We start from the raw sequence: 27,442 nt of genomic DNA, 5'->3' as shown, positions 1-27,442 counted from the left end.
GAAATATATCTTGAAAGCATTTCACAAGATGATCTAAAGCTCAATCATTCTGAGAATCATAAATTAAGGCACCTGGTGTCCCTTATACTCTGCAAAATTTCTCGCTCTAATAGCAATTGTGGCAATGTTTCTTGGGGCAGATCTGAAGGAAAGGCAGCAACAGTCAATTTCCCAGACTGACGTGCCAAAAAGCCATTGAATAATTCTCAGGTAGAAACTGCCAAAGCTTCCTTTAGAGGCAGCAGGCTGTGAGGGGAAGTTGTTCCAAACATACACAAAACTTTTGTTTAGAGAAAGACACTGCAAATCAGATAACCAGGTCCTCTACCCCATCTCGCTGGTCCTTGTGTTTGACTCGGGAGACATCATCTGTTTCCATGCTGTCCTTGTCATCTGTAGCATCTCCCAGGGTCAGGCTGTGCCGAGTCTGATCAAAGAGGGCAATGACCTCGTCTTGGAGTGTTTCACACACACTGAGAACCAGCTGGGAGTACTGTGGGATCTCATTCACTGTGACACACACAGGAGAGACAACAGTTAACACACAATCCTTGTACTTAGGTTTCCAGTTTAACTGATAACATCATTGGTACACATTCCTTGGAGTCAGTATTTACTGTTTTCATTTCAAAACCTACAAAACAGATTGCCAGGAACTGTAACTAGGTTAGACGATTAAACCTAGGAGGATATAGTCAGTGATAAGATTACCACCTGAATAATAAAAAACATACAGTTTTCCCAAGAAGTCATAGAAGTTCATGACATTTCAAAGCACAAAGCAAGTACTACTATGGACAGATTACTCCGTAGCGCTCACTACAGCATTTCTTACCCACTTCTCCAGACTGCTGGTACCAGTCCATGCATGCAGCCTATGTTCCATGAGTCATCTAAGTACTACGTTCTCATCAAAACCATTATAGGAAATTGCACCACCTTTTACCACCATGACTGAAAATGCAAATTCATCAGCAAGAAAAATGTTTAAAAAATAGAATAATTCTCCTCTTTATTTTCTGAAAGATATGGGCTTGCAGTGCCCAAGCAGTGGGACAAGGACTACACTCAGGTAAGCTGACACACTCCTCAGCACCACAAGTGCCTTTATTGCACAGCACAGAGAAAAAGTGCCCAGATTTCACTGAGAGTCTTCAAGTACTACTGCAACATACAGCGTCCCACAAGTGACTGGAATAACGACCAAACCAGTTTCTCCATTTTTTAACAAAATGTACCCTTGTAAGATTTTCCTGTGTTTTGCATAATTTGTTATCTCTAACTAGAAATTGACAATAGGACTTAAGCTCTACATTCAGTCTGTGAGATGGCATTACTGGGGTGTGCCTACCACACCTGCCAAGCTATTTTCAAAAACACGCGGGAATCCTATCTTCATCTCTATCAAACTGATCAAATACAGGGGTTATTGGTGGGGAAAGACAAGACAAGGGAAGACATGCATATTGTGACCAATAAAACTAAAACTAGCTAAAACAAATCAGAAAAAAAAATAGAGTCCCACAGGCTTCTCTACTTTTTCTCATTTGTTTTAGCTAGTCAACATCCTGCTCTACAGCTAGCATCACACACATACTAGAAACACGAGAGCGTTAGGGTGTATTCAGCCATGGCAGCCCTGCTCTTGACGCTTGTACATACACCACCTCACCTTTCATCTCCTTCATTTGCAGCACAGTGATAAGAGCTGAGAACACTTTGGCTTTTGTTTTCTCCATCATCTGCTGATCTGCCTGTAGTATTCCCTCCAGAATCTGCGTCAAGGAGTTTATGATTTTATCCACAGAACCCAACTCGCTGACAACAAAAAGGGAGAGCTCTTCAGATTAGACAAGATCCCTCAATAAATATATTGGCTCAACTGAGCTGTGCGGATCATAGGTTCTATGAGCCACACAAATAAAAACAGTTCCTCCAAGCAAACTTTAAGTCACTACTTGGATCTCACTAAAGACATTCCACAACACAGTCAGAACGCAGGACTATCACAAAAGCTTTTTGATACACTTTTCACCAGCAAGCAGGAAGCCAAACCATACATTTATTGCTACAAGTTCTTTCAGCCACAAACTACAGGTATTTGCAATCCCAAAAGAAAAGTCCATGATAAGGCATCAATTTCCTCCCCAAATCACTAAGCGGAGCTCACTAGAACAAAACACTCACACACAATCTCCTAAGTTTTTATATTTAGCAGTGACTTCTAACGATCCATGCAAATACCTACCTCTTCCACTGCTTCAGCAGGATCAGAAGAAGGGTACATAGCATAGACCCCAGCTGCAGACAGGATACCGACATGGGAACTAGAAGCTAAGAAGAAACATTGCAAGAGTTAGAGGTGCCACTAATTACATACTGGAAATGCTCAGCCCAGTACTCAAATGCAGAAATGCTCAGCATCGCCAGTTGGCCAGGCTGGATCTTCAGCAGCTACCAGCAACAGGGGACCTGGACTCAGGATGCTCTGCAGGGCCACCCACTGATGACAAGAATGGCACACAGTAAATAAAAATTTATAAGACGCTCATCAATTCAGGAGAAAGACTTTGTTTCAGCCCAATTTCACCAGATCTAAAACAACCTATGATGGCAAGCAACTGCAGAAATAGAATTCCTCATAATATAGAGGAGATGAGCAACTGGGAAATTCAAGAACTAAGAGGTACAAGCACCTACCAAAACCTTGGTCCCATTTAGCACATCCAGAAACAATTGCTGATGAACCACAGAATCAGTCAGATGCATTATATCTGCCTAAGAACCACAAAGACAAAGATCAATCACATGTAACAGAAGATACACACTTTTTCCAGTCTAACATCATTGTACTGTTTTTGTTACGTTAAGAATTCACCAATTTTTTTTAATCTGCTGAATGATACAATTTTACAGAGCTCACTGAAGTACATGAACAAAGTCAGCAATGACTAATTTCCTCAGCAGGGTATCCCTGCCTCACTTGACTCAACAAAATCTAAGTAACTCTGTAAACCTGAAGAAAATTGCTACAAAAATCATATACTACCTCCCCTCTGCTGAGAGGGGCAATATGCTCAGTTCTATTAAACAGCAAAACACTGCCTACTCTAAATTTATACAATGCTTGTACCAACTTGTGTAGTAAGCATATACATAACTAAACGTATACATAACTAAAAGAAAAAAAACAGTGCATTTTCAGTGTGGGCTAGCTAGCCCTCAGAAGTTGACACTGTGTTATTCAAAGTGTTAATTTCAGATTATTATGAGAGATAAGAGGAAAAAGTACAAGGGTAGCTCTTACATGGCTCGTAGAAATAATGAGCAGCATCCTCCAGGCTGAGATCAGCATTTGATATTCTGTCACGGAGGCACAGCTGCTACCATCTGTCTCTGCCACATGATACGCCAGTAACTTCACATATTCTGACCAATAACCAAAGCGCTTCTTGTTGGAGAAATTCTTCAGCGTGTCTTTCAGGGACTGATCCAGTGAGCCCCTGGCCAAATCAAGAGCATAAGATCAGCATATTAAAGGGAAGTTAGTTCAGAAAAACAAACTCAGAGGGAGAAAACTACTAAAATGTTATTCAGCAATTACTGTAGTATGTGCGCTTATTTCACAGTTAGTTTTAATAAATACTGTATGTTCTTATTCCAGCATACAAGGGAAGTAGTAACATTCTCGCGTAGAGCAGGGACTACCAGAGACTCACTTGACAACATAGTAGATCTCCAAGCAGATGATTTTCATGATTAATGCACAGGTGTCCAAGACACTGAGCTGCAAAGACAAAAAAAGAAAAAAAAAAAAAAGCAAAATCTGAGCACTTTGCTCTGTGGAGTGAGTGGAACTCTGAGTTAACCCTACCCACCCACTCGCAGTGACTGATCATCCAGTTTTGCAGGAAGGAGACTTGTTTCTCCCTTGATAGGAATAGTTACGTCATTTGACTAAAGACCGGTGAGGATAAGGAAAGAATGCTAGGTTCAAAGCAGCAGCCAAACTGAGTAAGAGCATAGGCTCTTCATAACGAAGGGGAAAACTCCCACAGAAAAGAATGCAAAGAAGCTAATCAATTCCTCCGGGATATCAGCTAGCCTGAGGTATGCCTTAAAAAAGATCTTCTATCAAACAGCATACATGGTATGGATACACGGATACACTACGTACAGCACACCTTCCAAAGAGTGTTAACACAGATGCCAGATAACATCTATTTTTGTTTCACATGTGGAAAAAAAAAAAGAGAATTTCAAAAGATAGTCTGTTGTTGCATAGCTGGTCTCTGCAAAGCCAGAAAGTGCATGCTTCAACTGCTGCATGTGTTTAAATCAGTTGATCACACTTCTTTTTAGAAAGCTGCGAGCACAAAGAGCCACAGCCACGCTCAGAAACCCACTATGAGAAGAACATGCATCTACTCAAAATCAAGGCAGTTAATTCACCTCTGATGTTTCTGAAGGTGGAGGAAGGGTCCCAAACAGTGGATTGGTCAAATTTTCCCAAAACTTTGGCCTAAAAGATACATGCAGAAGTAGTATCAGTTATCTCCTCCACACCACATGCCCAGAAGCATTTTGACTGTTCCAAATGTCACAGAAAATACCCGTTAGTGCACAGCTATATAATCGTGCATTTACAAAAGAAACAGAACAACATATATTTGCTTCTGAACACACACACATGGGCTTCTCACCTTCTCTCCCCAGAGACAGTACAGATCAAGTTCAGAGCCCACAAACTGCATACTCTTACCAAGACACACAAAGACTAGGACGCAATTGTCCCTGAAAAGTCTGATGACCCCAGGAAAAAGTGTTATGGAAAAAAGGCAGCAAAATGCACTGTAGGAAAACAACAACTCACTTTGTCCTCAGAACCAGCATGGCACTATCTCGGCGGTCCTGCCACAGGGCATGCAGGAAGGCAATGGCAGCACGATGCAAGAGGGGCGGGCACCAGTACCTCTCCTGTTGTTTGGAGTCTATCAGCTCTAAGACTACTTGGAGGCAACTCCACTCTCCTAAGCTGAACTCCTAGAGCAAAAGGAAATGAGAGAGGTTACAGCTCCATTATTTAGGCACCTAATAAAGCAGAAGGTGCTCAATTCCACTCAAACCACAGACATACAAATAAATCTTGAGTATGCGATGCAGAGACATACTTTGTAAATGTCTACAAAGAACGTGTAACAGGAGAGAAAAAAAAATGTATTTTTAGGGGTATAAAAAATGAGCTAAGGTAAGACTTGGTAAGACCAAGTGCCTTAAAAAAGGTCCCAGCCCAAGACAACCTTCAACTGCAATGCACTAGAGACTGAGTGGGTATTCTGGAAAACTGATACCATTGTATATCAATCTTCCCACTGAATGGCCACTGTCAGAGTCAAGAGAGAAAGTCACAGGGATCTCTGGTCTGACCCAGTACGGATGTTCTTATGTTAACTCGGTATCTTCCTTGAAAACTAGGGAAAGTTTGTCTTCAGTTGTAGGGAAAAGTGAAGCTGGGACAGCAGCGCATCCATTCATTGCAAGCACGCGCTGCATTTACTTTTACATTAGGCACATCAGGCTACACGTAAGACCTACTGCATTTTAGAGACCAATGCCATCAGACTCCTAGGAATGTTACAATAAAAGACTACTGAGTCCCCAGGCAAATATCTGCTCTTCTACCTTTGACCCATCGCTGCCATCCTTGACCTCCAAGTTCAGGAACAGCTCAATGAGTCCAGGCTGTGTCTCCACTGCAACTGTAAGGAATTCCAGTATCATGACCTTAATACGCATGTCCTCAATCTTGCTCTGCAGGCGGGTGAGGAAGGCATCACGGATAGCAGCAGCATCACTACCAAGACAGGCATAAACGGACATGGGAGCAACCTGCAAAAGGAAAAAAATAAAATTAGAAAAAAGGATAACTTCTCTATTCATAAAGGTGACCTACATTTTAAATCAAAACTTCAAAATGTTTGACATTGAATCTAGGAATATATATACAAGGGAATTCAAAAGTAACAGTTATTGTCATTAAGAAGGAAGAATCTTGCAAAGTGATCCAAATTGTCTTCTTTGTCAATTTTGCTTTATCTCTCATCTATTTGTAAGGGAGACCGGAAAGGACAAAGAAAACAGACTTTGAATAATGCTTCTCAAAATTAAAAAAAGAGATGGATTTAAACACTTAAATAGAACTGCAAATACATTCTAAGAAGTATAGCAGCCAAAAAGAGCCTGTCTGAAAGGCAAAGTTGAAAGCTCCTGTCAAAAACTTAAATAAAACCCACTTCTCAGTAAACATTCCATTAAGGAATTAAATTTAAAGTGTAGAAACTGTATCTGAGAACATAACTTGAGAAAGTCTTTCAAAAAAGTGAAAACAGGTCAACTGGAGGTGAAAATACTTTGCAGAAAACACCCTACTCATGTGAAAACTCTCATCGAGATGCAGAGAGACTTGTGAAACAATAGAGTGTTGTGTTAAAAGAACTAAGGGCTCTTTATGTGATGCTTTGTGTGCTCTAATATACAGCTTTCAGTCCACGCTACCTTCAAATGACTTGCACTAAGCTCCCAGATACAAACAAGCCTGAAATTATCTTGAAAGAATTCCATTGGTGGAATCAGTCACAAAAGGAGAAGCAAAGGAGCCCCTGTGAGGCTCATCTTACCGTAGCCAGTCGCTTGAGCAGCTGGATGGCCAGGCGTGGAAGTGCAGGGTCATGCTTGTGGTAGATGTATTTGGCCAAGACCGCAATAAGGTTGTTTCCGTGTGCACCTGAATAGAACAGTTAAAACCAAAGAGAAGAAGCTGCAATAAGACGCAACTATTTAACAGAACTACTTTCATAACAGAAGGTGAGAATTAGGTCAGTCTTCCAGAAGACCAAGGCACGGACCCAGTCAGATGATTTGCTATATTCTGTAACTACATACATCCTATTACAGCGCAGCAAAAAATTAGCCATGTTTCCTTAATAAGCTGCCTGGTGGAGAATAATGCCTCAGAGGATGGAGAATGGGCTTTCTCCCATCACTAGAAAGCACCTTTTGGAACCATCCAAAACTCTAATACTGTTTGTAATGAGAAACACACTGACTCTTTGCACATAACAAAACACACAGCTTCCCAGGCCGTCCCCACAAAGAAATACATACCATGCTGAGTAAGGGCCTGCTCTAACGGAGACACCACGCTGGAGGGGGGCTTCAACCGTATGACATTATTGGTAACCGAGAATGCCAGCTTAACTGTTTGTATCAGCAGTTGACCTTGGCCTTGTGTCTCATCACTGCATTTCAAAAATGAAAACAAAGTAACTGTGTCAACTGTCATTTATTATTTGCACAACATTCAAAGAGGAAATTCCATACTCTTATCAGTCACAGGTTGTAAGACATTTTTACTCACTGTCATGTCATCACGTAACAGCTGCTGAAATAAAAACCCCAACATAGACCTTCTAACAACCCCAACAGACCTTATAACAACCTTCCAATACCTAAAGGGGGCCTACAGGAAAGCTGGGGAGGGACTCCTTATCAGACAGTTTAGTGATAGGACAAGGAATAATGGCTTTAAACTAAATGTGGGTAAATTTAGATTAGATGTAAGGAAGAAATTCTTTACTCTGAGGGTGGTGACGAACGGGAACAGGTTGCCCAGGGAAGTTGTGAATGCCCCATCCCTGGAAGTGTTCAAGGCCAGGCTGGATGGGGCTTTGAGCAACCTGGTCTGGTGGGACGTGTCCCTGCCCATGGCAGCGGGTTGGAATTCCATGATCTTTAAGGTCCCTTCTAACCCAAACCATTCTATGATTCTATAACTGCACAAAATGGAGAGTGCGTAGTAAAGACTACACATGGATCTGTAACAAATAAGGCTTGCTCCTCCTGAACATACAAGACAGGCTCCCATGGATAATCACCGTGTTGATCCCCAGTTAAGTACAATCCAGTTAAAGCTACATCTCAAATATTATCTGTTGCTTCTTCTTCCCTCACACTATTGAAATAAAAGACAAAACTCACCTACTGGACTGGGAAGCCATTACCATATCAATAGTGTCCACACCAATTCCCATGATGTTAATGACAGCTTGCCCTGCTTCAGTGTTGGCCAGGCTGAAGATGCACAAGGACTGAAGGCTAGGGGCACTGCTGGGAGACATAAACAACGCAGGACATCATCACGTGCAGTACTTTCCCACCTAGCACTTAGTAAACTACCATAAAGTATTTCTTAATTTCTACACCCCTACCTACTTCATTCTTCCTTCTACTTTCTTCAGAGTGGTTATACCAAATAGGAAAGTGGATGGCAGTTTGTCCCACAAAATATATTTTCTCTTTCTTCATCAGGTATTATAAAAACCAATGTGCTTTGCTCTGTCCCTAATCTTTTTCTACCCTTCCTGTACTCAGTAATGCAGAAAAGCACTGAAATCAGCACTACACAAGCATGCCATTTCTCTCCTAGTAACTTACATCCAAAAACTGAAACAAAGATAGTGACACAGCCCTCCTGCACTGTAAGCCAGGCTACTGCAGATTTGAAATCCATCGCCCGTCTTACCTACTCCGAGGATCCATTTCAGGGCATAAATTCAGTATAGCATGAATCAACTGCAGAATTAGGCATCCTGAAACAGAGATAGAATGGACTACTCAGTTTTCAGGAAGATCTGTTGCCTAGTCTGTAATATTTCCAAACAAATCGCAGCATCTAGCAATACTGATAAATGCACAAAGCAAATCTTAAATATCTGCTAGAAAAGGTATGATAAGAAGTGGGAAAAATTCACAAATTCTCTCCAATAAGACAGGTGATCTTTTTTAATCTCTTCACCTTCTCCCCTCTCAAATATCCTTACCAATTTTCTCTCTCACTCCATGAGAGTTATAACGCCATTTGTGGTAATTTGGTAACATCTCCTTCAGGACAAACACAATGCAGGGCACAAGTCCTTGGCTCTGGGTGCTACCAAGTTGTCCCTAGGAGAAAGAGAAATGTTATCCTTCCCCTTCTGGTTAAAAGAACATGAAATCTTTGGTAGGAAGACAGGTCATTAAAGCATGAGAAAACCACTGAGCACGAGGACACAGATTTACCAGCTATTTTTATTCTTTTACAGATCAGACAAATCAAAGCTGTTTTTTGAAACAACCACAGAAAGCACAAACCATGGAAGGTTCCTTCCATGGAAGGAAGCATCAACCAGTGTTTACCCATACAGAGCCATTGCCCAGGGGATGCCAGACACTGCCGTATTTCACTTTCCTATCGTAACAGCCTACAGCTGGCTTCACAAGCAGGCCAATACAGAAGCACTCACCCGGACAAGAGTTGTGATCAGGTTCAGGAAGGAGATGGTAACGCTGTACTCCCCTTGAGGCTGTTCTATGCTCATCAACAGGTTTCCATAGCCCCCAGCATTCATTCCCTCTGCACTGTGAAATGAGCAAGAGGGTTGGTTGTATGAATAGCAGGATTTTGACATGAGTGAGTTGGATGCATAGATTCCACAAACCTCAGATTTCACACTGGCAAAAAGGTCTTATGTTACGAACAGTTCAGGACCAAAAAAAAAAAAGCTGGGGTTGGGGGGAGAACATGAATACCTAATCATGTGATTCATACTGGACACTGGATTGGCAACAAACGGTAAGAACCCCGTATGGTGAAGGTCAGTCCAAACCTGCAAGAGAAAAAGTAGAGATACTCCCTCTCAATCACATAAACATGTCTACTAGTTCTCAAACCTAGAAAGCCCAGAAGGTTCTTACCTTGGCTGGCATTCGAGCAGCCAGTACTGTCAAGCAATTGACACAAGAAGCAATAACGTCCACAGGGGGAGAGATTACAGTTGTCAGCCTGGGAAAGAGAAATATTATGCATAAAATGCACTGCCATCTGTGACCTAGCCTATATACTGCTGTTGTGATTCAAAAAGCATTTCCCTCACTGAAGTACACAAGCACAAAACCTACACTCTGGTGCAGACACCAGTCTGCACTGTCAGTCTAGACTTGACACCTCTCCCTCACACCTGAATCGGATCAATTTCCTGCAAGAAGTAAGGCTCATAAGGCAGCAGGCTGTCACAGTGAACAATGACTATCCAGCAGATTGACTGGGGCATAGTTAATAAGTGTAACTCTTTTATCACCTGGAAGTTACTGCTCTAATTATATGCTTTGTTCCCCTTTTATGTAAGCATAGTTGCCAATAAAAAAGCCTTTAAATGGATAAATTTGTACAACTCATGAAAGAAGTGAAAGAGAGATCATTCTGCTGCATCAAAGCGTTCAGCAGCGTGTAGCCAGAACAGTCCTTTCTGACCACCTGCCTCGGAGAGTTGAAGCACTGAGATACACTTCTTTCAAATCTTTTGGCAAAATAGGTAATTAACTGTTCTTCCAGCTCATTGTACCTTCTCAGGTACTCTACTGTTAGTGGCTCCATGCTGATCAGTGACTTACCTCTGCAGCAGCATGTAGATACGCGACGTTATCGGCAGAAGGCAATCTGCTATCGATACATCAGTGCTGATGACTTTATGAACCAGATCGATGATTGGCTTCACCCTCTGGCAATGCTGAATCACATCTGCATAAAGAAAATTAACATCAGAATGCAAAAATCATACTTACACAGTAAAGAAACTTAGAATAATGCACATCAATCTTACCACACATCCCCTGGATTGTTCCCCATACTAAAAATTATTTATTTACTGTATCTTAGCTTTTCTCTCATCTAAAATTCATATAATCTCACTGCAAGCTCTTGGCCTTTTGCAGTGAGTTATCATAATTTAAAACACACACAAACACACACAAGTTTCTGGGAGACTACTCCAAGCTCTTCCAGAAGTACTCAGAGCTGCTCAATCCTGCTGTTAACCTCAAGTTGATACTAAAGAACAATTATTTATTCTCTTTTATACTCCCAGCCTATCTCACCTGCTGTTGAAACAACATGGAGCAGCATTTCAATCTCACAGGTGAACAGCGTCCAGCTGCTGTACGAATACTCCCATCGTACCAAATAAGCTCGATCATCCAGCATCACTTGGCCCACTGTCCCCTGAGGTATCCGCAGATTTGTCTGACCTAGTCCTAAAGGTTGAAGAAGCAAGGGAAATCAAACCACGAATTTCCCCATGAGTTAGAAACCAGGTAAAGAACTAAATTCCCCAAAACACCTGAATAAAGTAAAGGTTAAGTGCAGTTTCCTTACCGAGAGGATAGAGGAGCTTTGGAGCCTGTCTTCGCCAAAGTGTGCCATCTTCATGAGAGATCACATCAGGAGGTTTATGCTTGTACAGTTCAATGTAAAAGGACATTTTATCCAGGAAACTGTATACCTGCACAGAGAAGGAGCTTAAACAACATAGCCGAAGAGCCAGACCCTCTTAAAAATTAATCAACGAGGTCATTTCCAAGAATAGGCAAGCTTTCCTTATGTAGACAATAACCTTCTAATATGTCAACCCTACTAAAACATTAGATGGTCCACACGCCCAGACAAGTCTGATCTAATGCATCAGGAACTTCTCACAAGAAGAAGGTTGAACTTCTTTCAACCTGAAAAATGAGATAGAATTTATCTATTTTTTTTAGAATGAATGGCTGATTTTTTTTTTAGAATTAATGGCTGAATTTATCTTCAGCCATCAGAGCTGGAGAGTTTACTAAAAGCCAGAAAACAGTACCCTGCAACAGAAAAGGACTTAAAAAGGTGCCCTGTGTTAGATAACCGACATAAAGCTTTTATCAAAGATTGTAAATGAGATATGCACTTATAGTGGGAAGAGAATCACACAGCATTATCACATAACACGTTACCCCTGTCTTGAAATAAATCATCTCCCAAACACCAAGAGAGATTCCGTACCTTTTTTGCAGTAGATTTATCTGACACAAGGGCTTGGAGCAGCTGAAGGAGAGGAGTAAGAAGATGGGGGAACATCCCACACACACTGTCCAGGATAATGCCCAGACCTGCAGTCGGTTCCTGGTGGTAGAAACAGAAAACAAATGTCTTATTGTTACAAAGAAATGATAAAACTTTCTCGGTATAGCATAAGGATATAGCTCCTTTTAAAGTTGTACATTTGACATCAATCATGCACAAAAGTATCACTCCAGTCCTTGTACAGACTAAAGCATGAGGCATTGTGCAAGTAATAAGGCAAGAAGTAAGACTAATGCATTACACATCACCCTATTTCTGTAACAACAACAAAATAAGCATGATGCTTTTGCCAGCAGTTAGTTCAATCTTTGCAATCCCAGCCCTGGTTTAAACTATCACCTATATTAAAACTTGTTCCAGTATCCTTCAAGAGTAAAGCCAAGGATGTACCTAAAAGGCAGGAAAGGGCAAAGGTAAATCAAAGATCGATACAAACGAACACTGGCTCCTCAGGGCCTTCTAAAAATGAGCTAACTAAATATGATCAGTCTGTTCTTTTCCTAAAAAGGAATTTTTTATCAAGTTTTTGTTATAAGCAAGGTAGGTCAAAGAAGTTGCCAGCACACGCACCGTCTTCCAGAAGAGCTGAGGAATGCTGGAAGCTGCCAGAACTTCACACGCAGCATCAATTATGTCCTTCAATGGAAGAGAGGAAAGAGAAGTTAACATTTAACTTTACATAGCGGGTTCACATCCCAACCAAATTCTGTCACATCTTTGGAGTTTAAGTTTCCATGCTTACTAGCTAAGATGGAACTAATTCCTCTAGTCAGAACAGAAGGAAACACACCGCACGCACGAACTCAGACCACATGGCAAGTCTAACGCCATGCTCCTTATCAAGGAGTGGACTGGCCAGGACAAACATGCCCACTAAATCTGCAAAAGGCTATATGATATCTTCTTAAACTTAAAAACTGAGTATATATTATTTCCATTGCTTTGGAAATAACACATCAACAACTAGTTTCAAATCCATAGGACTTCCATATGCTATGTTTCATTATTAATCAGCAAACACCTCTGAAGACTGGTTTATACAACGCACATTTAGTCAGTCTTTTAGATCGATCTAAATCACAAAGTTTGCTATTTCAAATGCCGCACTAAAATTTAACTAAAGTAATTAGCATCACTTATGAAAGGTTATATCAAATTAGTTAATAGATGCAATGAGTATTGGATGCTTACCTGCTGATTGCCCAACGTATGTAACTCCAGCGATGTCAGGACAAAGGAAAGAAGCCCATAAATACACATACAAGCTGTGCTGACAATACACTGGGAAGAAAGAATACACACGACCATTAGAGGAAAGATTATGAATTACAGAGCACGCTGCATAACAGTACTTAGTCCGCTTTAGAAACTGTGGGCACCTCTGAGTAACTGTCTCTATTGTATATCCTTGCTGCAGTCAGCAAAGGGGCAATACAATAGGAAGCAGTCATGACTGAAGCCACACACAACATGAAATACTTCACTAACTGTGAAATTTTTCACTGCTTCTACCATTACCACTAAAAACACAGAAAAAATAGAAGCATTCAGTGTTCAGAGAAATCAGAAAGATTTGCTTTCACTGGTTTCTGCCTACAAAGTCATTTACCCTCATACACTGTGTTGTCTCGTGAAACCATATACAGAGAACAGTGCAGAGTTAGATCAGCTAGTACTCAAGACCTACACTGGCAAGTACACCTATGGAGGCAAATCAAAAAATGTGATTAAAGTAGTGTATTCTGTTCAAATGAGATATAGGTCCTCAACTTACAAAAGTTGTTTTTTTATTATTCTTTTTTAGTTATTACTTCATCATAAAAATCTGTTTAGTATCAGTTTGATTTTTACTCTTCACTGAAAGAAGGTGATATGACAAAACATGCTCTATTGCATGCTCTGGTTCAAACCAGATTTAGTTGGTTCAAAATCATCCACTTCCCAAGACACCTTTACTTCATTAGTAGTTAAGAGCCTTTAAGAGCTTACATATATGACTGTAAGAACTCACATTCTTGCCCCCACTGCTCAATGATCGCAGAAGTTTCGTCAGATACTGGAACACATTCAGCTGGATAGCATTGCTGCCCATTCTCCTGATAACGTTTGTTGACTCCTCTGGGTTTATGGTATGACGGAGCAGCGCCCAAGCCAAAAGCACTGGAGCATGATGTGAGACATCTCCCAACTGCAGCAGCTGACTGTCCATTTCCTGCACAGAGACAAGAGCAAGACAAGTGAGATCCTGTGAAAGCAGCTCATGCTCAGCAAGCATGTAGCCGATTGCACCCTCCTGCTAACAGTCAGCTTTCTCTTGCACATAATTATTTCAAATATGCAACTGACCAAATTATATGGTTGCAGTCTTGGTCTGTTTTTGTGTGTGGTTTACTGACTTACAGCTGTTCTAGCCTCAGACGTCCTCTGTCCTAAAAGCCCTGAGGCTAACAATCTTCTGTTTCATTCCCTTCTCATGGCCTACTTCCCTGCACGCACCTTTCTTTAGAGAAAGGCTCAAAATAATCAAGCAAATGTAAGTGGGAAAAGAATTAATCTCTTTCTTATTTGTCCCAAATTGTTATGTGGATGCTAGCTCTTACATTTGGTCAATAAACACAAGGACCAGAAACTTACAGATGTAATCTTTTTAACAGCACTGCTTGGATAACCAGAGTAAGTTCTATATTGTTAAGCCAAACAGGGGTTATTCCGCTACTGCTTTACCTGGTGGATATGTGAATTATTGGCTAATTTGTGCTCCTCTGTCCTATCATCCAAAGCTCGCTCATGGAGGGCGTCAATTTCCATGCCTTCCACCAGAATAAGAGCACTAAAGTAGCTGCGAGCAGGAAAGGGGAAAAAAAAAAATCAAGTAGGTTAGACACTTCATTTAAGAACTCAGTTTTAAAAAAGAAATTGATAAATGGTCAAAGAAGAACCTTTTGGTTTGCACGGGTTCGGTTGTTCTCTGAAGCAGTAAGAAATTAAGATGAAATTAACAGCAGGTTATCCAGATTTTGTCTTGAAATGCTAGTATCTGACAGATTAAAATCTTCAAAATTATCATTCCTGGTTGAACAGGCAAAAAAGTCTCTGAAATTTCAAGATAGCTTTTCCACCTTCGAAAGTCTTTACCACTCACCAGGATTTTCATTCCTTCTGGCTGCATCTTGAGTTATGTCCCACAAAGCAAAATGAAGATATTATCGCCACTATTGCAAGCAGACCCACGACAGCTTGTGCTGAGGCAACACAGTTAACAGTACAGGGCTAACCTCTGCGCAGGCAGCAGCCAGCCTCTGAGCACAGGACTGTGAAGATGCAGTTTCGCTTTACCACTAGACCATCTAAGAACAAGTGGCACTGTCTTCATTGCCATTCACACCAGAGACAGCTAGCTTAAAGCTAGTATATGGATGCCTCTCTATTTTGCAATCACACCTTCATTTTGCCACAAACTTCCAATGTGACCAGAAAATACATTTCACCTTCATCACAATTAGCTTAGCTTGAAATAGTCATGATTTTAAGAGGCAACAGAGAGAATTATAAAATATTTTTTTTACTGAGGAAAATTATTTTGTTCTGTACTCACTTCACAAATACACTTCACTTACCCGATACGATCCACCAGGTGATCCATGCTCTCATCTACCAAGTGTCTGTTGGTTTGTCTAGTGCCAAACCCCTGTTCTTTGAACATCTTTGCAAATTCTAGAAGCTCATCTGGTCCCATTTCAAAGTATGCATAGTAGAGGAAGATGACTTCCAGCAGCATGGACTGCTCACGGAGGCATTGCACAAACCAACGAGAAACCTGACGCTCTGTCTGCACAAGGGAAAGTCCTACTGTCATACACGAAGCTCACAGATCAGTCAGAGCAATTAGAAACCAAGACATGCTGAAGCATTTCAAAGTTTGCATAGTCAGTGGTTTGCACCAACTGCAGGAAAAGCCACTATAAATACAGAGTTTACTGATGCAAAGAGATCATAAAGAGCTACACAAAAATGGATCTGCAAGCCTAGTGCTGTCAACAGATTTCTTACAAGGAAGGATACGTTTCGAACAACTCGCTTTGCTTCTGAGCAAAAGTGTGTTCTGCTAAACAGAAAACAATTTTTATATTTCTTGGACCAAGAGAACCATCCGTTCTAACTGCATCTGCACATACACATTTTCCAACACACTCTATACCACTAAAGACTTTGTAAGTTTGATAAAGAACGGTATGAAAAAAAATACCATGAGATTTCCATGTGTTTCCCATGTAGGAGCTTCTGCTTTGTACAGTTCTTCATATTGTTTCCGGTAATTAGGAATTAGTTCCTTTCCCAACTTGTCGACACACTGGAAGTATTGTGCCTAAAAAAAATAAAGAAATGATCTTTTCACATGCACACCTATGCACTTTTTACAATCCCAGGTGGACAACTTCTATGCAACTTAAGTATTTAGCCTATTTCAATGACACCATATCCACGAAAAGGTTCCTGTACTCACTGTATAAGGGTGCCTCTCGTCCTGAAAATAAGTGAGTAGATGGAGGACACAGCGCAGAATACAGATCCTCTCTTCATAGTAATAGTCAGCAAGCTGTGAATATAGAACGTCACCAATATCAGTTTGGTCTTGTGTCCACCTCTCATTCACCTTCCTGCCCCACACACAGCCAAGCCCTCAGCACTAGAACACGTAGGGCTCAAACACTACAGATGGAGTTTCAACTAAGCAGTTTTAAGTTATCTGAAAAAAAAAAATCTTAATTAACTTTACAGACTTCAATAAAAAATGCCCATAGTGACGTGTCTATAATTACACTGCTAACTGAGAAAACTCAGGAAAGGAATGCAAGAAGATACAGAGGTCACCTCCCATTCTTAATCTTCAGTAATCTCTACCAGCTGTGATCATCACTCTCTATTTCGGAGTTGTCACTTCAGACAGCAACACACAAGCCTACAAGCTTTGGAAAATGTGGGAGCATACATCTGACCAGCTAAATTCCTTGACATTGAGCCTACGGTTTCCTTTCCATAGCAACTATTAACACTGCTCAAATATGTATATGTCCATCCCTATTTCAGAAGCATCTTCTAAAATTTGTTCGTTATATGAAGGAATACTTCGATTATTCCAAGGTTTCTGAATCCACAGAAATAAAGTTGGTTCTCAGATCAATAGAAAATACAAACGGAAGTGACTAACCTTCAGCATCAGAGCCTGACTCTGCCTTTCATCCTGAAGAACTGTCTAAAGCAAACCAGCACAAAATAAACAATTATTTACTGCAGAAATATCAACTGACAAAATATTCACAAAAAAAAGACTGAAAGAAATGAGAGAATTTTTCTGTTTGCTTTGGAAAGACAGATTCCAAAAGTACAAAGTCAAAACATTCATTAATAACTATCTGTTTGTTCATCTCCACTCGCTCTCCTTCACAAATCTGTAGCTTTGCTGTATTCCTGCGACAGAGAAAGAAGCTGAATCCCTGCAGAGAGATTCAAGCAGGAAGAGGTACCAGAACGTTAGGCTTAGATATCTGCTTAGATATCGCATTTCTGTAAAGCAGCACTTGAGCATTGCAGGTTCAGAGAATAATAATTACGAAGTCATTTTCAAGTCAGAATTCGGGCTTGTATGTGACCATAATTCATCAACAAATTACTGGTACTAAGGAGAGATGCAGAGTGAACAGAAAATAAATGGGAGCTACGGACCTTCAGGGAGTCTCTTGTTCCTCTGTAATCTTCTTGAAGATAACACTGTAACAACTGCACACTTTGCTCTTCATCCAAACCCTGAAAAAAAAGAGAGATGCTCTAAAGTGAATAAAAGGCAAGTGAATTAATTTAAGACAAAGATTCTCTCCAAATACTCACGCAGCCTTTCTCTTCAGAATAAATAATTTCCCAAATACACCAATAGAATTTTTTTACTTTCCAGGGTGACACTTGTTCAAGTTAGCAGTTCCATTTAAAGAAAAATATATAAGCTTTGATGTCATTTAGATGTAGCCAGATTAACTTCAGTGAAAGGAGCACAACAGTCATTTAAATAAAGGTACAGCCACCAGTCACCTAATTCTAATTTCTGGCTTGAAGGAACATAATCTTGCAGCAAACAGACGGTATTTTCAAACATGGCAGCTACTTTAAGGGACATCAGTTTTAGCTGAGCAATCACAGATATCTTGAAAGAACCCAAGACCAGATGAGGGTGACTGCTTTTGAAAAGCTGAAACCCCTTTCCGGCAGGAGGGGTTGTTAACCAGGAAAACTGAAGCAACTCAGGGCCACTAACAACTTTAAAAAAATGTTGACCTAGAGCTCCTACGGGTACTTGTAACATCTTTTAGATTATTTTTAACTGAGAGAAACTTAAGTTTGCCTCTATTCAACATCACGAAGCTTACTTAAATAACAGAATCCCAACAACAATGCAATCCAAGTGCAGGGATAAAAAAAAAATAATCAGGATAGCATCTTCACTCACCAAAAACTTGCTGACCCTCAGACCCAGTTCTTTTAGTGGAGCAGCTACATCTTTATCAGCTTTTATTTTTTCTGCTGAAGTTGTACTAAAGAAAAAAAGAAATTTTCATTGTTAAAAATGGAGCAACACTAAGGAATGAGCTGAAGAGGCTTAATTTCAAAGCTCTCAATTTTATCAGTTTGAACTTGACACTTTTTTTCCTCTCAGTGGCCTTTCAATGCTTCATACAGCACTATTCAGTAATCTTCCTACCAGATAATACTCAACATTGTTCACTATCTTATTATTACAATAAACACAGGCTATATTCATTCTATCTTTTCCAGTGAGAGAGTCTGGTTATCTTTCCGGCATGACTAATTGTCAAGAGGAGTCAATTCTCTGCAGGCTGCACACTTGTGCTTGATCACCGCAACTCAGCAGAGGAAAGGGTTAAGAGCTACTTAACACCGGTAATGAGAGCAGAAGCTGCTGTTACTTCTTTCTGATCTTTATTTCATGCCACAAAATGTTATTTGGATTAAGCACTTTCTACTGGTATTCCTCTCCAGAAATCTCAAGTCAGGCAAGACAGTAAAAATCTGTTTTTATGTAATAAGAGAGAAATATTCAACACGTTCCTCAACTTATTAGTAGATCCCGTTTTAAAGGTTAATTTCTAAAATCAGGCAATTACCATACCTTGGAGGTTTGTAGTATGAAAGTCCCTCTAAAAACCTCTGCCAGTGCTTGTTCAGTTCTGCTGCAATCTGTGCCTGAAAAGAGAACCAAATACTATTGAACAGACTCCTCAACATCCACCAATGAGTATCAGATTTGTTCAATTTAAGTGAAGCAAGGACATTCCACCACCAAAACCAGACAAGAACACAAGGCAAACAACAACAGCATCTATGATTCAGACTGATTCAAGGTGTATATTGCATGAGAAAGCTTGCTGCCTTGCCTAATATTGGGAAGGGAGAGGAAAGGAGGCAACGGACTAGGTTCAGATACGTTTGCATTTCCAACCTCTGGGCACATTCTTGAAAGCACGGGCTCCGTCCCAGAAAATAAGGAAGCAGGCTGTACCACTCATGAATACCCCAGAGCAGTCAGTCTAGAAAGTAGCACTTGTGTCCACTCCAGAAAGGGCACCAGCTTTTCACATATACCCTTCCAGGCAGCAGTTCATGAAGCAGCTATAAACAAGGAGTGGAAGAATAAACAAGTAGCAGAGAAAGAACAACAAAAATCCCACCAAGGAAAAGGGAAAAGCAGCAAAACTCATATTCAAACAGATGTACAAATGATGTATTTGTCCACGGAGTCCATTCAGTGACAGGCAAACCTGCTTAGCAAGACATGGACTTACTGGTTCTCTTAAAGCTGATCTGCCCAGGAGAATTGTCCACAATTCTCTGCTGCTCCTGTAAAAAAAAAAAAAATGGTGGAGAGCGCTTTAATAATCAACACCAATTCAGGCTTCAATTTAGCACACACCTTTTCAAACTATTTTGGAGATCACAATGCAATATAAGCTATAAGAAAAATTAATTAAAGGACATTAGTTTTTAGTTGAGCAATTTCAGATGTGCTGGAAGAACCCAGGAAAGACCAAAAGAGTGACTGCTGATATAACAAAATTTGTAACCTCATATCAAAGAAGTATCCTATTTCTATCAGCTTATCAGCTCAATCTGATCTTGCTACTTCTATGTTTGGGGGTTATAAAAAAGAAACCTAATTAAAGTACAGAACAATTAAATTACAGAACAATTTTATTCAGATTCATTTGATGCCATACTCCAAACAAATCCTTCTTTAACACTTTCCACCTTCACTCAAAGTGGAATATAAAACTGGGTGAAGTGAAAGAATGCAACACTTTTCCATAGGACAGAGTATTTGCCTCTGCTCATCAAAATATTCATCCTGAGCTCGTTGTTTCTTCCTGCTTGCTGTGAAATTTGTAGAAAAAACAACCTGTGCTAAAACATAAAGATCAAATTCACTCCCTAGCACATGTATCTAGAAAGGTTAGTCTCCCTACAACAGCTCTGCAAAGGATGCTTGCCAACAGGAGTAGTTCAGGAACTTAGCAAACTGATGACTGTTAGCAGTGTAATACAAACCAGGAGTCAAACGCCACAATTCCCCACGCAAAAGAACGTCTATGAAAGCAAGCACACTCATTAACTTGTCTTTAGATTGGCAGCACTGAAATAACTCCTTGTGGCAGCGTAAGTCACCTGGCACTTCTGACACACGGTGCCATTTCAGTGGCTTATAAAACCTATCATTTTTATTACACCTGTCGACATAATTTCTTCCCCCGAATTCCTCGCCAGATGCACCTGCCTGCAGGAGAGCTACAGGACTTCTCCTGACCTAGCCGGCAGCCAGCTGTGGGTGCAGCCTCCCCAGCCCACCCGGAGTGCTGGAAGGCCACTGAATTTTAACAAAATTCACTTTGCAGGACAGAGCAGCAGCCTAGCAGAGCCAGCCCCGCTCCTTTCCCTTCCTTCCTAACCCGGGGTTACAACAGACCAGTGCTTGTTGCCAGTTCGTTAACTGGACTCCGAGACAGCTGGGGAAGGAAAGCTCTGTGTGTGTGAGGTAACAGTGGTGCTCTTGTCCCGTTAGGAGGCATTATTTTAGTAAAAATTAGGCATCTAGGGACAAACAAGTCTAAAAATGCCACAATAAATGTCAAATAAACAAACAAAGGCACTACTCTAAAGCGATCACTGAAGAAAGGGTTCATCAAATAGCTTCCTTTGTACATCTTCCACACCGCTGCTATTTGGGTTTTATAGTCACAGCTCTCCAAAAAGTGAGAAGCCAAGTTCTGAACTCTATGCTCTCCATGAGGACCGCTCCGCACCAAGACCTGACTGACACCTCAGGTTTTTTGCACAAATCACGAACTCAGCTCGGCAGCTGAAGCTTTTAAATAGCGGTGCTACTTAGCACTCCGTCTTTCATGGTACCGCAGGGCAGAAGAACCACAAAGCGCTAAAAATATAAATCACTGGTAACACCCGCTGGCTGTTTTGGACAAAAAAGCCTCAACCCACCAAAGGAGAGCACGAAGAGCTCTGGCACTGGAGCCTAACGGGGAGCACCCCAGCCAAAGCCATGACGGGACCTCCTCAGACACCCCCACAGGCAGAGGCACCCCGCAGCCCCTGCTCCCTCAGGGGAGCCCTGAGGTGAGGGGCGGGGGCGGGGCCATGTTGCAGGGGGCGTGGCCACACCACACATTCAGGGGCGGAGCCAGCCCGCGGGGGCGTGCCCTCGCCACACTTGGGGGCGTGGCCATGCAGCGGGAGGCGTGGCCATGCAGCGGGGGGCGTGGCCAAGCCGCACAAATGGGCGTGGCCATGCCGGCGCGGGCCCCGCGCCCGTTAACCCTCCCCTCACCGCTCCCCCCCTCCTCTCCGCCGCCCCCCCCCCACCCCATTCCCTCTCAGCGAGCGCGCGCGCGCAGCCCCGGCCCCCTCCCCCACCCCGCCCCATTCCCGCCGCCGCCGCCGCCGCCGCGTCCCCGCACCTCGCGCACAGCCCGCCCGCCGCCATCTTCGCTCCCCTCTCACGTGACCCGCCGCGCGGGGCGCTCTCCGCCGCCGGCATCACGTGGTGCTGTTCCCCTCGGTCATGTGACAGCGGCAGCGCCAAGATGGCGGCGGGCGGCCAGGTGGGTGCGGAGCCCCGCGGCGGGGGGCGGCCGGGGGGGGTCCCGGTGCTGCGGCCCGTGCCCGGCCCGGCCCGGCGGGGGTACGCGGAGGGCTCGGGGGAACAGTGGGAGGAGGCTGGGGAGGAAGAGAGGGCGTTTGGGAAGCTGCCCCGCGCTGTTCCAGTGTCCCACCGTCCTCATTGCAAAGAATTTTTACCTCGTATTCCATCTAAACCTCCCCACGACCCTCACCGTAAAGAATTTATTCCTTGTATCCCATCTAAACCTCCCCTGCGGCCTCATCATAAATAATTTCTTCTTTATATCCAACCTAAACCTCCCCACCGCCCTCATCACAAAGAATTCCTCCCTTATACGCAATCTAACCCTCCCCTCCGCCCTCACCATAAATAATTTTTCCTTCTATCCCATCCAAATCTCCTCTCTTTCAGCTCAAAGCCATTACCCCGTGTCCTGTCACCACGCTCCCCGAGGAGGAGCCCCCCGGCAGGTCCCTGGCAGCCCCCTTCAGGTGCAGGAGGTGCCCGGGGGGGCCGCAGCAGGCCCGGGGGTGGCTCGGGGGGGGAACTGCCTCGCCTCAAAAAGGGCACCCAGGGGCACACAGGAGCTGCTGTGTTGCAGCGGAAGATCGGCATTTTGTCTGCTGAAATTCTTCCTGGTCCTGTGGCCCAGCTGGCAGGCTGCCTGCTGCAGGAGCCCGTTGCCTGTCATTCCTGGTGCAAGCGCTGGGCTGCAGCCTTAAACTTGCCAGGCGAAGGGCGAGAACTTTTCCGGCCTCTGGCCAGCTTGTGGTACTTGCCGTCCCTCTTCTCAGACACCTGTTGAGTTTCCCCTTCCCATGCCCACAAACTGGGAGGACCCCAAAACCAGTATTGGTCATAGGCAGACATTGCCCATGCTAGATCTGTTTTGTTAACTCCATGGTTAATTCTTTTCCTGTTTTATCAAAAAAATAAACGGCAAAAAGATTGTAGTTGGCCTGATCTAGCTGTTTAGCAACAGGACATACAACATAGTTGGTTGGCAGTCAAGTATTTCAGACACTACAGATACCATAAAGCAATCTAAAAAAATGTTTTCAACATGAGGTCATAAAGAAAACTCTCCAGACGCACAGCGTAAGGGAGTTTAGCAGTACAAACTTTGATAGATACCCATTAATATTCCTGCTAAGATCTCTGAATGAAAAACAGGATTTAAAATAAAGTGGTAGCCTTCCTTATAAACTGATAGGATGTGATGAATGTACTCTCACAGCTACAGGCAAGATGATTTGTTTGCTTTTTCTGTGCCAAGCTCTCCAATTTAGCTTATCTTGACAATTCTGATAATAGATCAAAATTAGGTCAAGTATGCCACTTGACTTTTTTTTCCCCTCAATGCTTGTGATGTTTTCTTTCCTACTTCTGTTGTAAACACTACATAGCATTATAAAACCACTCTTGCTGTAGGGAAGGTGTTCAATCATAACACCAGTAACAGAAAGAGAGAGAGGTTGGGGGGAAGCAGGTTGCACAGCAGAGAATCAGAGAGAAATACATAATAAAAGGAGAAACATTCCGTAAGACTGCACTGAAAACAGCATACAAAAGTAGTTTCTAAAATTACCTTTAAGCTATTTTACATCAACTACATTTCCAATTTACACTGTCACATTGAAGCCTTCTAGGAATACGTATGGCTCGTGTGCTTCATGTTTCAGTTCAGACACAATATAAAGTATTTCTGTTGCAGTGTATCTGAATAGTCCTGTATCGAGTGGTTTGCTTCATCACTGCAGACTGATGTCTTGGATTCTCAGATGGAGATAACGATTTTGACTAATCCCTTATCACTTTGGTTTTACTGGTTTTATTTACCTGTATTGACATTAATAATTGGCACATAACTGTCAGTTTAAATTGAGCTTAAAAATAAGACAGGCGTACAGAAGCTTTAGCTCTTATATTATTCACTTTAATTGCTTGTTTGTTTTCTAATAGGAAGTGCAGTAGCATGAAAGGGAATTCTGCCTGGTGGACAATTATCAGGAATACCAGGACTCGTGAGAAGGATCTTGCATCGCTGAGCCACGCCGGACTGGAATCATGTTAAACAAGCCTGTGCTGGTGGAATCGCTGATCGTGTTCACCATCGTGCTGTGCGTGCACGCGGTGGTGTGGGACCGCTACTCCTGGTGCTCTGTAGCTCTTGCCATCCAGGCTTTTTATGTCCAGTTCAAATGGGACCGGCTGCTGCAACTGGGGGGGGCCGTCTTCCAGTTCCGCACAGCAGCGAACAGCGGCCTCCTGCCAGCTAGCATGGTCATCCCCTTGTTGGGGATAGCGATGAAGGAGAGGTGCAAGGCTGCTGGCATTGTGTACTTTGAACGTTTTGGCATAGTCGTAGCTTCCACTGGCATGTTGGTTGCTCTCTTTTTGTCTGTAATAGCGGTTGGCATCACAAAACCCGTGCCCTCCAACACTTGCATACTCACTGGTGTTGCTGGCAGTATAATTATCTATACCATGAAGCACTCTTTGACTGTTTCAGAAGTGATAGAGGTCCTAGAGGTGCTGCTAATTTTTGTCTACCTCAGCATGATCTTGCTTTACTTGTTGCCTCGATGTTTTACCCCTGGAGAAGCATTGCTAGTGCTTGGAGGTATAAGTTTTGTTCTCAATCAGCTCATCAAACGCTCGCTGAATGTCGTTGAGGGCAGAGGTGAGCCCATAGACTTTTTCCTTCTGGTGGCAGTTATCGGAGTTATTCTTCTTGGGCTTTTCTTCACTGTTCTCTTCATTTTCATGGATTCGGGTACGTGGATCTCCTCCATGTTTTTCCACATGATGACAGCAGTGCTAGGCTTAGGGGTCATCATGCCTTGGCTTTACCGACTGATCCAGAAGAACCCTTTGTTCTGGCTACTCCAGTTTTTATTTCAGACACAGACAAGAGTTTACCTTCTTGTATATTGGACCTTTTTGGCTGCTTCAGCGTGTGGCATAGTTTTCTACCAGAACGCTAAGAGATCATCTGAATCTAAAAAGCACCAGGCCTCAACTATAACCAGGAAATATTTCCATTTCATTGTTGTAGCTACTTATGTTCCCGGACTGATTTACGACCACCAGCTTCTCTATGTTGCTGCAGTCCTGTGTCTGGCAGTGTTCATATTCCTAGAATATATCCGGTACTTCAGGATCAAACCATTTGGCCAAACTCTTCGGCATTTGCTGTCTCTCTTCTTGGATGAGAGAGACAGCGGGCCTCTAATCTTGACTCATATTTATCTTCTTCTTGGCATGTCCCTCCCAGTGTGGTTGTTTCCTAGATCTTGTGCTCCTAAAGGCAGCTTGTCTGGGGCAGGAGCATTGGTCCCCTACGCCGGGGTGCTAGCAGTAGGGGTAGGAGACACCATTGCCTCTGTTTTTGGCAGTACCATGGGAGAAATCAAATGGCCAGGAACAAAGAAGACCTTTGAAGGGACAATGACAGCTATTTTTGCTCAGATCATTGCTGTGGCTCTTATTCTGATCTTTGACAGCAATGTGAATCTGAACTCTAGCTATGCCTGGATTCTGGCGTCTGTGAGCTTAGTTTCCCTTTTGGAAGCTTATACTACCCAAATCGATAATCTGCTGTTGCCTCTCTACCTCCAGATAATGTTTATGGCTTAGAAGCACTTCCAGGAACAGAGATTTCTCCATTTCTAGAGGAAAGTGGAAATAGAATATGCACTACAGTGAGAGACGAAAGCCAATCTAAACATTGCTTTTGGTACAGCAGATAAAATTGTTAAAAACAAATGGAAAATGGCTATTTAATAAAAGTTTTGTTCTTTTTTTTTCCTAGTTTAAAACAGCATGAGTTGCTCTTTGTCCTCACAAGAACCCAACCATGACTGATAAATTGGATTATTAAATAAAAATGCTATTTTTAAGTCTCTTGGGGGTGCCCAGAGGCAGAGGGAGTAGAGAAAGAAGAGGTAAGTTAATTACAGAAGAGATCGTGCCTCCTCTGTACTGCATCACAGCCTAAACTTGTCATACTGTACCGAATGCTGTCATCTTGTATTACTGCATATGTGAAGTCACTCCTGTATAAGCACTGTTTAAGCATGTTTTGTGAGGGTCGCCACTCTCTACCCAGAACCAATGTGACTGTCCTGATGTATCCAGTCACCATCAACTGAGCCCTATTAATGCACTGCAATGCATGAACACAACTTCAGATACAATAGTTGCAGAGCTAACTTCATCGGGGGGGGGGGCGTGTTGAGAATTTGAGACTTAATTCCAAGCAATGATAACAAGAGGGTTACAGTTTCAGGCCTGGATGTTTCCACAACAAGAAAAATGTTTCTCAAGATTTTAATCTCTATTAAATATTATTCCAAATAATTTAGAGTGAAGAAAAACTAAGCAAGCTCACAAGAAAAAAAAACTAGTTGCGCGCTAACTGTGAATGCAGGAAGGCTGTTGAAGTCAATAAACATCTTTTACACTACTGCAGTTTTCCACTTTGCACGTTTTTTCAGCTTAAGTTACCATGAGGTAGTTTATCCAGAGAGCTGTTTAATCAAATCATTTATGAAAAATGCTTCTGTTGACAGATTGAGTAGAACTGTTTACTTCAGTCCGTTTAATTAAATCTATAACTACCATGGGGAGGATCTAGTTTCTATATATTAAACACTTCTGTATTGACTGTCTTTTCCTGCCCGTTTGCCAAACATCCATTAGAACAGGACATATTAACTAATCTCCTCCTCCCTGCCTCTTCCATTCCCCTGAGAAATGCCCAAGCAGAAGATTGGCTTTCCAGGATCCTTCTTTGAGGGATGAAGTTACATTCTGACACTCCTTTTGTTTGCATAAAGGAACAATAATACAGTTTTGGGAAGAGCTTAGTGCCACTCCAAGATCCCTTACACAATCCTTTCCCGCAATCCTAGCTGTGAGACCGTCTTAAGAGTGCGAATAAGGCAGGGTGGAGTAAAACTCACGCTTTGGGCTTGCAGAACAGGCCCCAGGGTCCGACAGTGCCTGTTCCTGGGACAAGCCAGGACCAGCCAAGAGGCAGCGTTGCCCAATTTACTGCTGCCCGGGCAGGGCTTTTGACAGTGAGACCTTGACAGTGCTTTTCCTGAGCGCAACAGAGTTATTCAGCTTGTTCTGGTTAATAATGCAATAAATGATCAGATAGTGTTTGCAGGAAACAATCCAGTAACCACGCTGGACTGCTTACTTCACATTTACCAGTAAATCCTGTAAATTCGGTCCAGCTTCTTGCTTCC

The 27,442-nt window shown here is 42.4% G+C and overlaps 2 protein-coding genes across 3 annotated transcripts in view; one reads left to right on the top strand and one right to left on the bottom strand.

The window, feature by feature from the left end:
* NUP188 (nucleoporin 188) overlaps positions 1–24,271 on the bottom strand; it is a 30,639-nt gene extending 6,368 nt beyond the window's left edge. Inside the window, exons 1-35 of one of the 2 annotated variants that reach the window (XM_040531109.1) lie at positions 24,148–24,271; positions 22,021–22,165; positions 19,840–19,894; positions 19,167–19,240; positions 18,486–18,570; positions 17,711–17,791; positions 17,196–17,240; positions 16,491–16,583; positions 16,233–16,352; positions 15,604–15,815; positions 14,711–14,825; positions 13,998–14,198; positions 13,178–13,267; positions 12,557–12,622; positions 11,906–12,025; positions 11,249–11,375; positions 10,972–11,127; positions 10,489–10,615; positions 9,793–9,880; positions 9,628–9,704; positions 9,342–9,456; positions 8,880–9,000; positions 8,582–8,648; positions 8,038–8,166; positions 7,165–7,298; positions 6,678–6,784; positions 5,683–5,889; positions 4,874–5,043; positions 4,453–4,522; positions 3,720–3,787; positions 3,308–3,503; positions 2,701–2,778; positions 2,249–2,334; positions 1,673–1,818; positions 329–510 (exon numbers count right to left, since the gene is read on the bottom strand). In XM_040531109.1, coding sequence (XP_040387043.1) covers positions 329–510; positions 1,673–1,818; positions 2,249–2,334; positions 2,701–2,778; positions 3,308–3,503; positions 3,720–3,787; positions 4,453–4,522; positions 4,874–5,043; positions 5,683–5,889; positions 6,678–6,784; positions 7,165–7,298; positions 8,038–8,166; positions 8,582–8,648; positions 8,880–9,000; positions 9,342–9,456; positions 9,628–9,704; positions 9,793–9,880; positions 10,489–10,615; positions 10,972–11,127; positions 11,249–11,375; positions 11,906–12,025; positions 12,557–12,622; positions 13,178–13,267; positions 13,998–14,198; positions 14,711–14,825; positions 15,604–15,815; positions 16,233–16,352; positions 16,491–16,583; positions 17,196–17,240; positions 17,711–17,791; positions 18,486–18,570; positions 19,167–19,240; positions 19,840–19,894; positions 22,021–22,100 — 3,888 coding nt within the window. In that variant the 5' untranslated portion in view covers positions 22,101–22,165; positions 24,148–24,271. The remainder of the gene's footprint in view (positions 1–328; positions 511–1,672; positions 1,819–2,248; positions 2,335–2,700; positions 2,779–3,307; positions 3,504–3,719; positions 3,788–4,452; positions 4,523–4,873; positions 5,044–5,682; positions 5,890–6,677; positions 6,785–7,164; positions 7,299–8,037; positions 8,167–8,581; positions 8,649–8,879; positions 9,001–9,341; positions 9,457–9,627; positions 9,705–9,792; positions 9,881–10,488; positions 10,616–10,971; positions 11,128–11,248; positions 11,376–11,905; positions 12,026–12,556; positions 12,623–13,177; positions 13,268–13,997; positions 14,199–14,710; positions 14,826–15,603; positions 15,816–16,232; positions 16,353–16,490; positions 16,584–17,195; positions 17,241–17,710; positions 17,792–18,485; positions 18,571–19,166; positions 19,241–19,839; positions 19,895–22,020; positions 22,166–24,147) is intronic. The other variant, XM_040531110.1, reaches the window with a different exon arrangement.
* Positions 24,252–26,652, top strand: DOLK (dolichol kinase). Its single transcript, XM_040531113.1, has one exon. The coding sequence runs from the start codon at positions 24,252–24,254 to the stop codon at positions 25,821–25,823; it is 1,572 nt and encodes a 523-aa protein (XP_040387047.1). The 3' UTR covers positions 25,824–26,652.
* The last annotated feature ends 790 nt before the right edge of the window (positions 26,653–27,442 follow it).

The sequence above is a fragment of the Cygnus olor genome, chromosome 19 (genome assembly GCF_009769625.2).
Source record: "Cygnus olor isolate bCygOlo1 chromosome 19, bCygOlo1.pri.v2, whole genome shotgun sequence".
In the NCBI taxonomy this organism is placed as follows: Eukaryota; Metazoa; Chordata; class Aves; order Anseriformes; family Anatidae; genus Cygnus; species Cygnus olor.
The sequence above is the reverse complement of the archived record's forward strand: the minus strand, read 5'-3'. Positions and strand labels throughout refer to the sequence as shown.

What these genes read in the sequence shown, in the direction of transcription:
- DOLK (XM_040531113.1), top strand. Translation starts at nt 24,252, where the DNA reads ATGTTAAACAAGCCTGTGCTGGTGGAATCGCTGATCGTGTTCACCATC.